The 13,062-nt window shown below is 34.1% G+C and overlaps 1 protein-coding gene across 4 annotated transcripts in view; it reads right to left on the reverse strand.

The window, feature by feature from the left end:
- IBTK (inhibitor of Bruton tyrosine kinase) overlaps window positions 1–13,062 on the reverse strand; it is a 91,163-nt gene that overhangs the window by 34,292 nt on the left and 43,809 nt on the right. For all 4 annotated transcript variants that reach the window (XM_060616030.3, XM_060616028.3, XM_060616029.3 and 1 more), the window contains exons 17-20: window positions 6,590–6,691; window positions 3,444–3,561; window positions 679–739; window positions 6–127 (exon numbers count right to left, since the gene is read on the reverse strand). In XM_060616030.3, the coding sequence (XP_060472013.1) occupies window positions 6–127; window positions 679–739; window positions 3,444–3,561; window positions 6,590–6,691 (403 nt within the window). The remainder of the gene's footprint in view (window positions 1–5; window positions 128–678; window positions 740–3,443; window positions 3,562–6,589; window positions 6,692–13,062) is intronic.

A 13,062-nucleotide genomic window follows, 5' to 3' on the forward strand; every position in this document is an offset into this window, starting at 1 on the left:
CTTACGAATAATTCTGTTCCGTATTTATGTCTTCTTTCAAAAAGATATCTCCATCTTCTACTTCCAAATAGCTAATATCTGGTCCGTCCTGATATGGTGTAATGACTCTTCTATCCATTGCTGGAATCTATTTTTTTTTAAAAAGTCACTTTTTAAATATAAAATGTGTAAAGATTTTTTCAAAATAGGTATAATATCCCACTTGTTTTGATATGTGGGGACATTAACAAGGAAAAGTCTAGAATGCCTAATGACTTCCTACGTTTACAACAAAGGGAAAAATGATTAGACTCATTAAACAGATTATTCCAAAAAATATCAAAAGACACTTTCCATAAAAACTCATTATTAAATACAAATTAATCCAATTTGGGGGATAATATGAATCCATGTTTTTGTACCGTCCTGATGTTTAGTAAATTAACAAGTAATGAAAGACTTGAAAAGTCTTCAATAATTTTCATTTATAAAGGAATTAAAAGTTGTTAATCATTAAATACTTTCAATTATGATTATCATACTAACCTGTGGGATCTATAAAAAAAAACAAAAACCCTATGTCTTCATTTTTAAAATATCCTAATGTATTAGAATTTATTAGGAAATTATTTCAGTGAGAAGTCTGATCTAATATACTACTTTAATTTGATTATATTATTGAAAAAACATAAACCTTACCATTTTTCTATAAAACACAGAAAGATCCTTCAAAACACCATCACTTAAAACATCAAGAGACCTAAAAAATAAGATACAAAATTCTATTTTAAGGCTTAAGTAACTTAATACCTACCAAGATTTTCAAATCTGTTGAGACACTTTACACTGCTGAATAAGTACATTATTTTTAAAATCATCAATATGCCATCAATATGCTACAAATTCTTTTTGAAAGTATGTATAGTTATATATTTCAAATAAACAGGAAGATATATACACAAACATCTTCAGTAAAATCAAACCCTTAGAAAAGATTTTTATATCACTTATATCATAGCAAAATTGTAAATATAGTTCTTCCTCAACATCCCAATAAATCTCTTAAGTTGAAAATCTCTTAGGTCAAAAATACATTTAATATACCTATTTACTGAACAGCTTAGCCTAAACTACCTTAAACGTGCTCAGAACACTTACATTAGCCTTGAGTGAGCAAAATCATCTAATACAAAGCCTATTTTAAAACAAAGTGTTAACTACCTCATGTAATTTATTACTATATGAAAGTAAAAAATAAGTGTGTCAGTTGTTTACACCCTTGAAAACCCTGTGTGTCACTGGGAGCTGCGGCTCACTGCCACTGCCCAGGATCACCATAAATGATCACCAGGATCACTTATACTTTTCACTAGTATGCGGAAAAGATCAAAATTCAAAGTTCAAAGTACAGTTTCTACTGAATGTGTATCACTTTCACACTACTGTAAAGTCGGAAAATCCTAAGTCAAACCATGGTAAGTCAGGGACCACCTGTATTCATTTTCCACATCTGTAATCTTTAGTTCCTAAAGTATTATAGTGATAGAACAATGGCCTGTCACGATACCTGAATTCTATCTACAGCTATCACTGCTAGCAATTACCTGCATGACTTTGAGCAACTAACTTTATCTCTCTGGACTTTAGTATGTTCATGATGTATAAAATGTTTGGACTACATCAGTTGTATTCAAAGTAGATTTCAGGGAACTCTCCAATTCCAAAGAGATACTTTTAAGGCATCAGTAAAAACTTAAAGTTTACATTCTAAAATATATGTTAAACTATTTTTATGAGTGCAAAACAATTTGGATATTTAAATCTGTACCATACCAGTTTTTAACATTTTGAGGATAATTAACCTGTATGTTATATCAATTTTGGTGCAGCTCTCCTTTTTTAATATCTTTATACATATTTATTTATACTCCCAGCAAACAAATAGTTGTCTAGGAATGGTTAAATTTGTACAAATCTTTGTTTTAATTCAAGTTATGCATGTCTACTCATGTAAAATCATACAAGTAGAGACATCACCACAGCGCACGTCCCATTCTTAATGGTTCATCTGACACCTGTCACAATGTAACTATTGAACAATGGTAGTGACACACATCATTTTCCAATATCATATTTTTTTTTTATTTAAAAAAAAAATTTTTTTTAATGTTTATTTATTTTTGAGACAGAGAGAGACAGAGCATGAACAGGGGAGGGGCAGAGAGAGAGGGAGACACAGAATCTGAAACAGGCTCCAGGCTCTGAGCTGTCAGCACAGAGCCCAAGCGGGGCTCGAACTCACGGACCGTGAGATCATGACCTGAGCCGAAGTCGGATGCTTAACCGACCAAGCCACCCAGGCGCCCCCCCCCCAGTATCATATTTTAAGTAGATCCAGTGCTTGTTTTGCATTTTGGTTGATTCTTATCTGACAAATGAATGAGCTTAGTTTGGCAAAGCAAAGTAAAAAAAAAAATTGCTTTGATTAAAATCATTAATGTGATGTCAGCAAAGAAATTTATTCTGAAACCCTAGCGAGATTCTGATACCAAAATACCAGAGGCATTTTAAAATCATACTAATATCCCATAACGTTAATATGCACTTGAAAAGCATTTTCACAAAATAACAAAGCATTATACTGCCAGAAGAATTTCCTGTGAATTGAATCCTACATAGCAATTATTAAGAATCAGTGATTCACCTCTAAAAAGTAGAGCACTTTTATTTCATATTTTAGAGTTCGTTTCATTAAAGACCATCCCGACTTTGAAAGCTGAGATGTGAAAAACCTATTACCATATATAATAAATTATGTAGATCAAAATTTTGATTCTTTGAAAAAAAAGTGTCCCTGGGTTTTCTCATCTATAATATGAGGACATAAACAGAATCTATGTCATCATAAGGTTTACAGGAAAATCAACTGAGATCTATATAACACTTTTAGAATGCTGCCTGGCACATAGTATTAGTTATCATTATTATATCCAAAACAAAATACTGAAGCTTCATAAGTGCAAACTGACATGTGGAACTCTAAAACTTCTATGTTCACCAAAACACTCATTTTCTCACCACCAACTTTATAGTAATAAAAATTAGACCTTATATTAAAAAATAAATCTGCAAATTTATTTCACCAAATAATTCCACTACTAAAAATAGTGGAATGCTTAGATATAAAGAACACACTTGTAATTTTTTTCCCCACAAATTTCCAACAAAAATGTATGCTTTCCATTGAGGGCAAGAATTTTACTTATTTTGTTCACTCTTGTAGCTTAGCCGTGGCTGGCATATATCAAGCAAGCACTCAAATATTGATGGAATGATTGAATCCCCTTACATTTTTTTCTACAAAGCTGTAATTTGTCACTATTCTTTTAAATTGCTAACATGTCTGCTATTATGTATAAATAATTGCTTTTGCAACAGTCATACAATGTATGCACCCAACGTACCTTGCTTCAAGTAAAGCGGCCATATTCAGTCCTATAAACTGTAAACAAGACAGTTTCAATTGTTCAGCATTGTACATTGCTGCAAATTCCAGTAACATAGCAGCATTCTTAAGGGTAACTACAAAGAAAAGACAAAGTGAGACAAAAGCCATGTTACTACAGCAAATAATACATACTTATTTTTAAAGTTGTCAGGTTTGAACAAGGAAAACTGAAAGTACTTTCTTGCCAAAATAACTATAGTAGGGCAAATATAGAATGCACTTTTCATCCCCATGTGCCAAAGTATTTTAAATGATTGGTTATGAGGCAAAATAAACACACCAAAAGAAAATAGAGATGATATGTGTCACCTAAAAATTGACAATTTTCTAAGGATTTTAGAATAGTTTTAACTTTCACAAATAAACCTTCCTTTTCATTTATATAGACAGAACAGTCTCTTTTCTATAAAACTAAGAAGATCTTAAGATTAAGAGAAACCAGGGGTGCCTGGGTAGCTCAGTTGGTAGAACCTGCAACTCTTGATCCTGGGGTGGTGAATTTGAGCCCAACGGCACAGAGATTACTTACAATTAAAAAATAAACTATTTTAAAAAATAAAAAATAAAAAACGTCAAGAGTAACGTTAAGGGTAATTTAAAAAAAAGACTAAGAGAAACTGACAAAATCATTCTATAAAATATATTTACATTGAGTAATCCATCAAAATTTATGTGGGCATATTTACATAAACACATATACACACTATATATTTGGAAAATATTCACATTTAAATATTACTATATCAATATTCATGGCCAGTACAGAATCTGGTATAACTGTACAAAAGATTCTGGATTTTATTACAATCCTAGTAACTTTATGCATGAAGTGTCCTATTTTGCTAGAGACTATCTCAGAATATTCTACTCACCTAGTAAATGACTTTGGCTTTCCAAACCCCTTCATTCTTTATTTACTAAGAGTCCAAACCAAGAGAGGAACATAACTATTTTCTACACCCGGCTTACCCTATGTTTTTTTTCTTCCTTCTAATTCTGTCAAAAGGTGTAATTGCAGTCAATAATGGTTTTTGCTTCGCTCCTAACCAAACCTAATATGAACCCAAACTCTCCCATTTCACACACAAAAAAATGGATCATATAAAAACTTTACAGTTGTTCAGTTGAGAACAAGGATTACCCAATAATAAGAGATCAAACTTCTGTTGAACTCTTCTCTTGCTAAGTTCTAGGAAGATCAAGATATTCATTAATAAGGAAGCTGTGTAGCATGGACCGAAAAAGAATATCCAAGGAATGCCAGGAAAGTCAACTGAACAACTAAAAATATCTCCAATATGTATACTTTTTATTTTTAATGTTTATTTATTTTTGAGAGAGAGAGAGAGAGAGAGAGAGCGCGCGCGTGAGCGCGTGAGCAGGGGAGACACGAATCTGAAGTAGGCTCCAGGCTCTCAGCTGCCAGCACAGCACAGAGCCTGATGCAGGGCTCAAATTCAAAAACCATGAGATCATGACTTGAGCCAAAGTCAGCCATTTAACTGACTAAGCCACCCAGGAGCCCTTCCAATACGTATACTTTATTCCTGTAGTATGTTGTATCCTTTATTTTAATATATTTCCATTTTGTAGCTTAAAAGATTAGAGATGTTGGGGTTTTTTGTTTTTTTTTTGATAACCTAGGAGAAGTCTCTCCACAAAGCTCAAGAAAAGTAACTATATAAGACACCAGAACTAAGACAAACTATCAGCAAGAAAAAATTAGAAAATTCTGACAGGAAATCCTTTCATACTTCCTAAAGTATGACAATGTGACAATGAAGATGAACAAAGATTAACAAAGATAAAATTAGAAACTTTTATATCAGGCTAAGAAAATCTAACCTTTATCCTAGAGTAAGCAATTAAAAATACCTAAACACGAAGACACGATTACTCCCAACAGAAAAATTAAAGAAAGTAGACAGAAAGAGGACTTAAAACATTACAGTAACACTACACAGAAGGGATGTATAACAGTTACCTGAACTAGCATAGACACAGAATAAAAAGGTAGGGGGAAATATGATTAATAAATATAGTTAAGATGCATCAGTTCTGACAACTGGAAAAATTTGGACGTAAAGAACAAAAACAATACAAAAAATAGCTTTGGGTTTCAAAATTTCAATGTTCAAAAAGACAGCCATGCAATGAACTGAAATAATGAATTATTTATTAAATGAAGTAACGAACAGAGACAGAAATAAGAGTTTAAGGGAAAAGAGATAAGTTTTGATCAAATATATAAATAAGATGATTATATAAAAATTCTAGCAAGGGGGCGCCTGGGTGGCTTGGTCAGTTGAGCGTCTGGCTTTGGCTCAGGTCATGATCTCATGGTTCGTGGGTTCAAGCCCCACGTCGGGCTCTGTGCTGACAGCTCAGAGCCTGGAGCTTGCTTCGGATTCTGTGTCTCCCTCTCTCTCTGCCCCTAACCCACTTGCATTCTGTCTCTGTCTCTCTCAAAAATAAATAAACATTAAAAAAAAATTAAAACAAAAATTCTAGCAAATAGTAACAGATAGCTAAACACAGGCTTACAGCCAAGACCAGGACAGGAGTGAATAATTTCTTTGAGGGGCACCTGGGTGGCTCAGTAGGTTAAGTGTCTGACTTTGGCTCAGGTTATAATCTCCGTGAGTTTGAGCCCCATGTCAGGCTCTGTGCTGACAGCTCAGAGCCTGCTTCGTATTTTGTGTCTCCCTCTCTCTGTGTCCTTCCCCCACTCCTGCTCTCTCTCTCTCTCAAAAATAAATAAACATTAAAAAAATTTTTTTAAAATTCTTTCAAACTTTCATCTTTGTAATTTCAAAATAAATTTCATACCATCTTCATTATTCAAGGTTTCATGACATTTCAAAAAATTTACATATTTCAATTATCAGATGTACATATTTTCACATATTAACATGTCTGGAAAATGGATGTGCTTATTGTTACACAAAATAGCTTAAATGTTTTAACATTCTTCATAATTCAAAAACATAATGGTGCACTTTACCATATATGGTAAAATGGTAAATTTATGGCATCAAAAGTCAATGAATAATCCTGTATCAACCTGCAAACATAGTAATATTCAAATTCAAAAATACTTACGTTTCTCGGTTAATGCAACTTCACAAATCCCTTTCAATCGAGTTATGAGAAGCTGATCAGCCACCACAAGAACACTACAAATAAAATCCACATTTTGAGATTCTAAAAAAAGAAAGAAAACAAGCAAAACTATTACTTTGTACATTATACCTATGACAAAAGTTCAAGTAATTAAGACACAAAGAAGGAGAATTATAATGACTATTTTCTAAAGAGTAGCAACTATGATAAATAGTAATAATGTGAGACTTTTCTACCTTTTAAGTGGAAAGCTGTAAAGAAACACACCAAAATGCCTTGGTTCATACTAGGACCATAAAATGGGTAACTTGAATTGATCTTTTTAGTCTATAAAGCATTTAGTCTAAAATGACTGATTTATTAAAATCTCCCATATTATTAAACATTTCTCAATCTAATAAATAGAGGGAAAATTCAAATCTCAGTATCAAAATTATTATGTAGATATGTGTTAAATACATATAACATATACATTAAGAACAAATGTATATACAGGGAGTGGGGTGAATAATGCTTTTAGATGCTCATATTTGTTTTAAATAAAGAAGCCTAAGGAGCTGGGAGGCTCAGTTGGTTAAGCAACCGACTCTTGATTTCAGCTCAGGTCATGATCTCAGTTAGTGAGTTTGAGCCCCACATCGGGCTCTGCGCTTACAGTGCAGACCTGCTTGAGGTTCTCTCTCTTTCTTCCTCTCTCTCTACCCCTCCCCTGCTTGTGCTCTCTCTCTCAAAATAAATAAACATTCTAAATAAATAAATAAATGAACAAAATAAACAAGCAAGCAAGCCTAAGAGTACATTTTCCTTTTAAATTATAGGAGTTCCTTATTTAAAATAATCTTTCTCGTCCTCAGTACTATTAACGCCTAAAGCAGTAACCCTGAGCCACTGCCAGAATAACATAAATACAAAAACAAAACAAAACCAAACCACAATAGGAAGAAAAACAGATTAAGAAGAAAAAATGTCGAAAAACTATTTTTGACAAAAAGGGAAGAGGTGAACTCACTATGAATAGCAAACTAAGGACTACTTCCAGAATTCCTCTTCTCCACAAAAGCAATGAAGATACTAGGAAAATTGTCAACTTTTTCAAAATTCTAGAAGTTAGCCAAAGGCTTACAGTAATCTAGGGAGTATTGACTCAAGAAAAATGGCTGACTCTTGGTAAGAACAGTGAGCAATGGAGCACTGTAGTTTTTTCTATTTAAATCTTCCCCTTCCCTCCTCCAGTCTTAAAAACCAACAAGCCTGCAATCACAGTGAAAACGAACAACCAAAGCCACTGAAGACAACAGAAGAGTTACAAAGCAACATTATTAAAGATAAGTCATTATTTGACATGTGCGGCAGGGCTTGTCTTTATTTTGACCTGACTCAAAGCTTTTACTGGTGTGAACAGCCTCTTCCCCCAGGGTGTTTGTTAAAAACAATCAGTTGCAATTAATGTTGAAGCTGACTGAGACAATGATAATAGATGGAGCAAACAAGAAGCAGATAAAAAAATTTTTTTTTTTTAATAAAAGCTAGGGAAAAAGGATGTTAATGATTAGATGTTTGTATCCCCTGAAAATTCACATGTTGAAGCCCTAATTTCCAGTGTGGCTATATTTGGAGATGGGGCCTCTAAGAAAGTAATTAAAAGTAAGTGAAGTTATAAAGGGTAGGGCCCTGATCCAACAGGATTAGTGTCCCTCTAAGAAAAGAGATACCAAAGAGATAACTGTCTGTCTCCCTCCCTCCCTCTCTCCACAACACACACACAGAAAGACCATGTGAGGACATAATAAGAAGGCATTCATGTATAATAAGCCAAGAAGAAAGTCCTCACCAGAAACCAACCTTACCAGACTCTAATCTGGGACTTCTAGCCTCCAGAATTATGAAAAAATGAATTTCTGTTGTTCAAGCCACCAGTCTATCATATTTTGTTATGGCTGTCCCAGTTGACTAATACAAATGTCCATGGGGGCTTTGAAAAGTCCCAAAATATTGCTGTGAAACCAGAAGCCCACATGTATGTGGATGACTATATACACGCCAAGGAAAAACTTAAGGTCCTAAATTTTTACCTCTGGCTGAACTTGAGGCTCTGCTAAAACAGAAAATAAGAGCTAAAGCAGAGTCATGAACTGCTTGCCCGAAAAATGAAGGCATGCCCCAACACACACAAAGAACTCCATGGCAAAGGCTGGGAATTTATTGGTTTTAGGCATTTAAAGAAATTTCTAACTTATCAGCTGACCACTAAGCTAACCCAGTAGACACTTCAGTGGTCACACAAGACAAAGAATAGAGATTTTACAATATTAATCAGTTCAGAAAAGTCAAAAAGCAAACAGCAAAGACTTTTTAACAAACCCCAGGGAGGGAAGAGAATCTGACTTCAAAAGTTACCACATCATATTACTTAAAATGTCCAGTTTTCAGTTTGTGAGCTCAAGTCCCACATTGGGCTTGCTACTGTCATCCTGTCATCACAGAGCCCAGCCCACTTCAGATCCTCCCCCCTCTCTCTCTGCCCCTCCCCCACTTGCACTCTCCCAAAACATAAATAGATATAAAATAAAATGTCCAGTTTTCTATGAAAATTATGCAAGATGCAAAATACATGTTAAGTACGGCCCATCCACAGGAAAAAAAGCAACTAAGAGAAGCTCTCCCTGAGGAAATGAAGATGCTGCATTATTAAAGTTTAAATCAGCTATTTTAAGTATGTACAAAGAACTAAAGGAAATGTCTAAAAAATTAAAAGGAAGTATGAGGATAATGTCTCTTGAAATCAAGAATATCAATGAAGAGACACAAATCACAGGTCAACTGAAATAAGCAATCTGAAGAACAGAAAGAAAAAACAATGAATAAAAATTAATAAGGCATAAGAGACCTATAGGGACGCCTGAATGGCTCAGTCAGCTAAGCATCTGACTTCAGCTCAGGTCATGACCTCATTACTCTTGAGTTCAAGCCCCACATCGGGCTCTCTGCTGTCAGCACAGAGCCCACTTTGGTTCCTGTCTCCCTCTCTCTCTGCCCCTTCCCAGTTCATGCTTTCTCTCTGACTCAAACAAAACATCAAAAAAATTTTTTGAAACAAAAAAAGAGACCTATGAAACACCAGCCAGCATATCAAGATACATACGGGAGTCGCAAGATAAAAGTATGACCTAAAGAATATTTTAAGAAATAATGGCAGAATAGGGAAAAGTAAAATGTAGAGGTTTTGTATGCAATGGAAGTTAAGTTGTGATTAGTTTAAAATAGACTGTTTTATGTATACTGTTACATATATGTAAGCCTCATGGTAACCACAAAGGAAAAACGTAGAGCAGATACACAAAAAATGCAGAGAAAGGAATCAAAGCATACCACTACCGAAACATCATTCAATCACAAAGGAAGACAACAAGAGAGAAAAAGGAAACAAAGGAACTACAAAACAGAAAACTGACAAAATGGCATTATTAAATCTTTACCTATCAATAATTATTTTAAATGTAAATGGATTAATTCTCTAATCAGAAGACAAAGTGGCTGAATGGATAAAGAAACAAGATTCAACACTATGCTGCCTATAAGAGACTCAATTTACCTGTAAGAACACACATAGGCTGAAAGTGATATGATGGAAAAAAATACCCCATGCAAATGGTAACTAAAGGAGAGCTGGAGTGGCTATACTTCTATCCGACAAAATAGGCTTCAAGTCAGAAACAGAAGAGACAAAGAGGTTATTATATAATAATAAAGAGATCAATAAATCAATAGGATAGAACTATAAATACACATACAACAAGTATACAACAATGAAGCACCTAACTATATAAAATACATAAAATGAAGGCAGAAATAGTCAACAATACAGTAATAAAAGGACTTCAATATGGATATTCATATTCAAATACAGATAGATCATGGAGACAGAAAATCAACAAGAAAACATCAGACTTGACCAAAACTACAGACCAAATGAAACACATACATATGGAACATTCCACTCACAACAGCAAAATACACATTCTTCTCAGTGCACATAAACCATTCTTCAGGGCAGGTCATACATTAGGCCATGAAACAAGTCTTAACAACTTAAGAAATTGAAATGATACCAAGTATCTTCTCCAACTACAGTGGTATAAACTAGAACAGGAGGAAAATAGGGAAATGTGTAAATACGTGGAAATTAACACAGTAATTCAAAGAAGAAATCAAAGAGAAGTACAAAATATCTTGAGACAAATGAAAATGGAAATACAACATGCCAAAACTTATGGGATACAGCAAAAGAAGTTCTAATTCTGATAAATCTGATAAATGCCTTAACAAAAAAAGAAGATCTTAAAGAACCTTAAGGGTTTTATATAACAAGGAACTAGAAAAAGAAGTCAGCCCAAAGTCAGAAGGAAAAAATAATAAAGACTGAGCAGAAATAAATGAATTAGACATTAGAAAAACAAAAAAGATCAATGAAACTAAGAACTGGTTGTTTGAAAAGATAAAATTAACAAACCCTTAAGTAAACTGAGAAAATGATCCCTCCAAAAATTAAATCATAAATGAAAGAGAAGATATTACAACTGATATCACAGAAATATAAATCATTAGAGATTACTATCAATAATTATAAGCTAACAAACGGATAACCTAGAAGAAATAGATAAGTTCCTAGAAACATACAAGCTGCCAAGACTAAATCATGAGGAAACAGAAAATCTGAATAGTCAATAACTGAGTAAGGAGACTGAATCCATAAATCAAAAATCTCCCAAAAGTAAAGCTCTAGACCAGATGGCTTCATGGGTGAAGTCTACCAAATATTTAAAGAAAAATTAACACCAATCTTTCTCAAACTTGTCCAAAAAAAACTGAAGGAGAGGGAACACTTCCAAACTTATTTTATGAGGCCAGGATTATCCTGATACCAAAAGGAGTCGAGGACACTACAAGAAAAGAAAATCACAGTACGACACCCCTGATGAACATAGCTGCAAAAATCCTTAATAAGAAACTAATCAAATTCAATAGCACGTTAAAAAGATCATATACCACAATCAAGTGGGATTAATGCTTGGTGCAAGGATGGTTCAATACATGCAAATCAACAAATGTGATACTATCGTAACAAAGAGGAATAAAAATCAGGGCAAACTGATTTTCAGTCAGTTAAGCGTCTAACTCTTGATTTCTGCTCAGGTCAGGATTTCACAGTTCATGAGTTCAAGCCCCTCATCAGGCTCTGCACTGAAAGCACAGAGCCTGCTTGAGATTTTCTCTTTCCCTCTCTCTCTGTCCCCACCCCCCATCATTCTTATTTTCTCAAATACATAAACTTAAAAAACAAAAGAATAAAAATATGATCATTGCAGTACATGCAGTAAGTGCAGAAGACAAAATTCAACACCCATTCATGATAAAAACTCTCAACAAATTAGGTAGAGAAGGAAGATACCTCAACATAATAAAGACCATCTGTGACAAATCCACAGTTTAATATCATACTCAACAGTAAAAATCTGAAAGCTGTTTGTCTAAGCTCAGGAACAAGACAAGGACCCCCACTCTTGCCACTCCTATTCAACATAGTACTAGAATTCTTAGCAAGAGTAATGAAGCAAGAAAATGAAATAATCATCATCCAAATTGAAAAGGAAGAAGTAAACTGTCTCTGCAGGTAACAAGATCTTATATCTGGAGAACCCTAAATACACCATCAAAAATCTATTAGAAGTAACAAAAAGGGGCACCTGGGTGGCTCAGTTGGCTAAGGATTCCACTTGGTTCCAGCTCTGGTCATGATCTCACAGTTTGTGAGTTCGAGCCCCAAGTCAAGCTCTGCACTGACAGTGTGGAGCCTGCTTGGGATTCCCTCCCCCACACCCAACTTTCTCCCTCCCTGCATCTCTCAAAATAAATATAGAAACTTTAAAAAAAAAGAATGAACAAATTGAGTAAAAACTGCAACATAAAAATCAGTTGCTTTTCTATGTACAATGAACTATCCAAAAAAGTATTAATAATCCCTTTCACAATTATATCAAAAAGAATAAAACACTTAGGAATAAACTTAACCAAGGAGATAAAAGATCTGTATTCTGGGCACCTGGGTGACTTAATCATTTAAACATCCAACTCTTAATTTCAGCTTAGGTCATGATCCCAAAGTTTGTGAGTTTGAGCCCTAAGTCAGACTCTGCAATGGCAATGGAGAGCATCTGCTTGGGATTCTCTCTCCCTCCACCACTTGTGCACATTCTCCTTCTCAAAATAAATAAGTAAACTTAAAAAAAGAAAAAGATCTGTACTCTGAAAACTATAAAACATTGATGAAAGGAATTAAAGATAACAATAAATGGAAAGATATCCCATGTTCATGGATTGAAAGAATTAATACTGTTAAAATGTCCACTCAACCCAAAACAATCTACAGATTCAATAAAATCCTATTAAAATTC

The sequence above is a fragment of the Panthera onca genome, chromosome B2 (assembly GCF_046562875.1).
Source record: "Panthera onca isolate mPanOnc1 chromosome B2, mPanOnc1 haplotype 2, whole genome shotgun sequence".
Taxonomy (NCBI): domain Eukaryota; kingdom Metazoa; phylum Chordata; class Mammalia; order Carnivora; family Felidae; genus Panthera; species Panthera onca.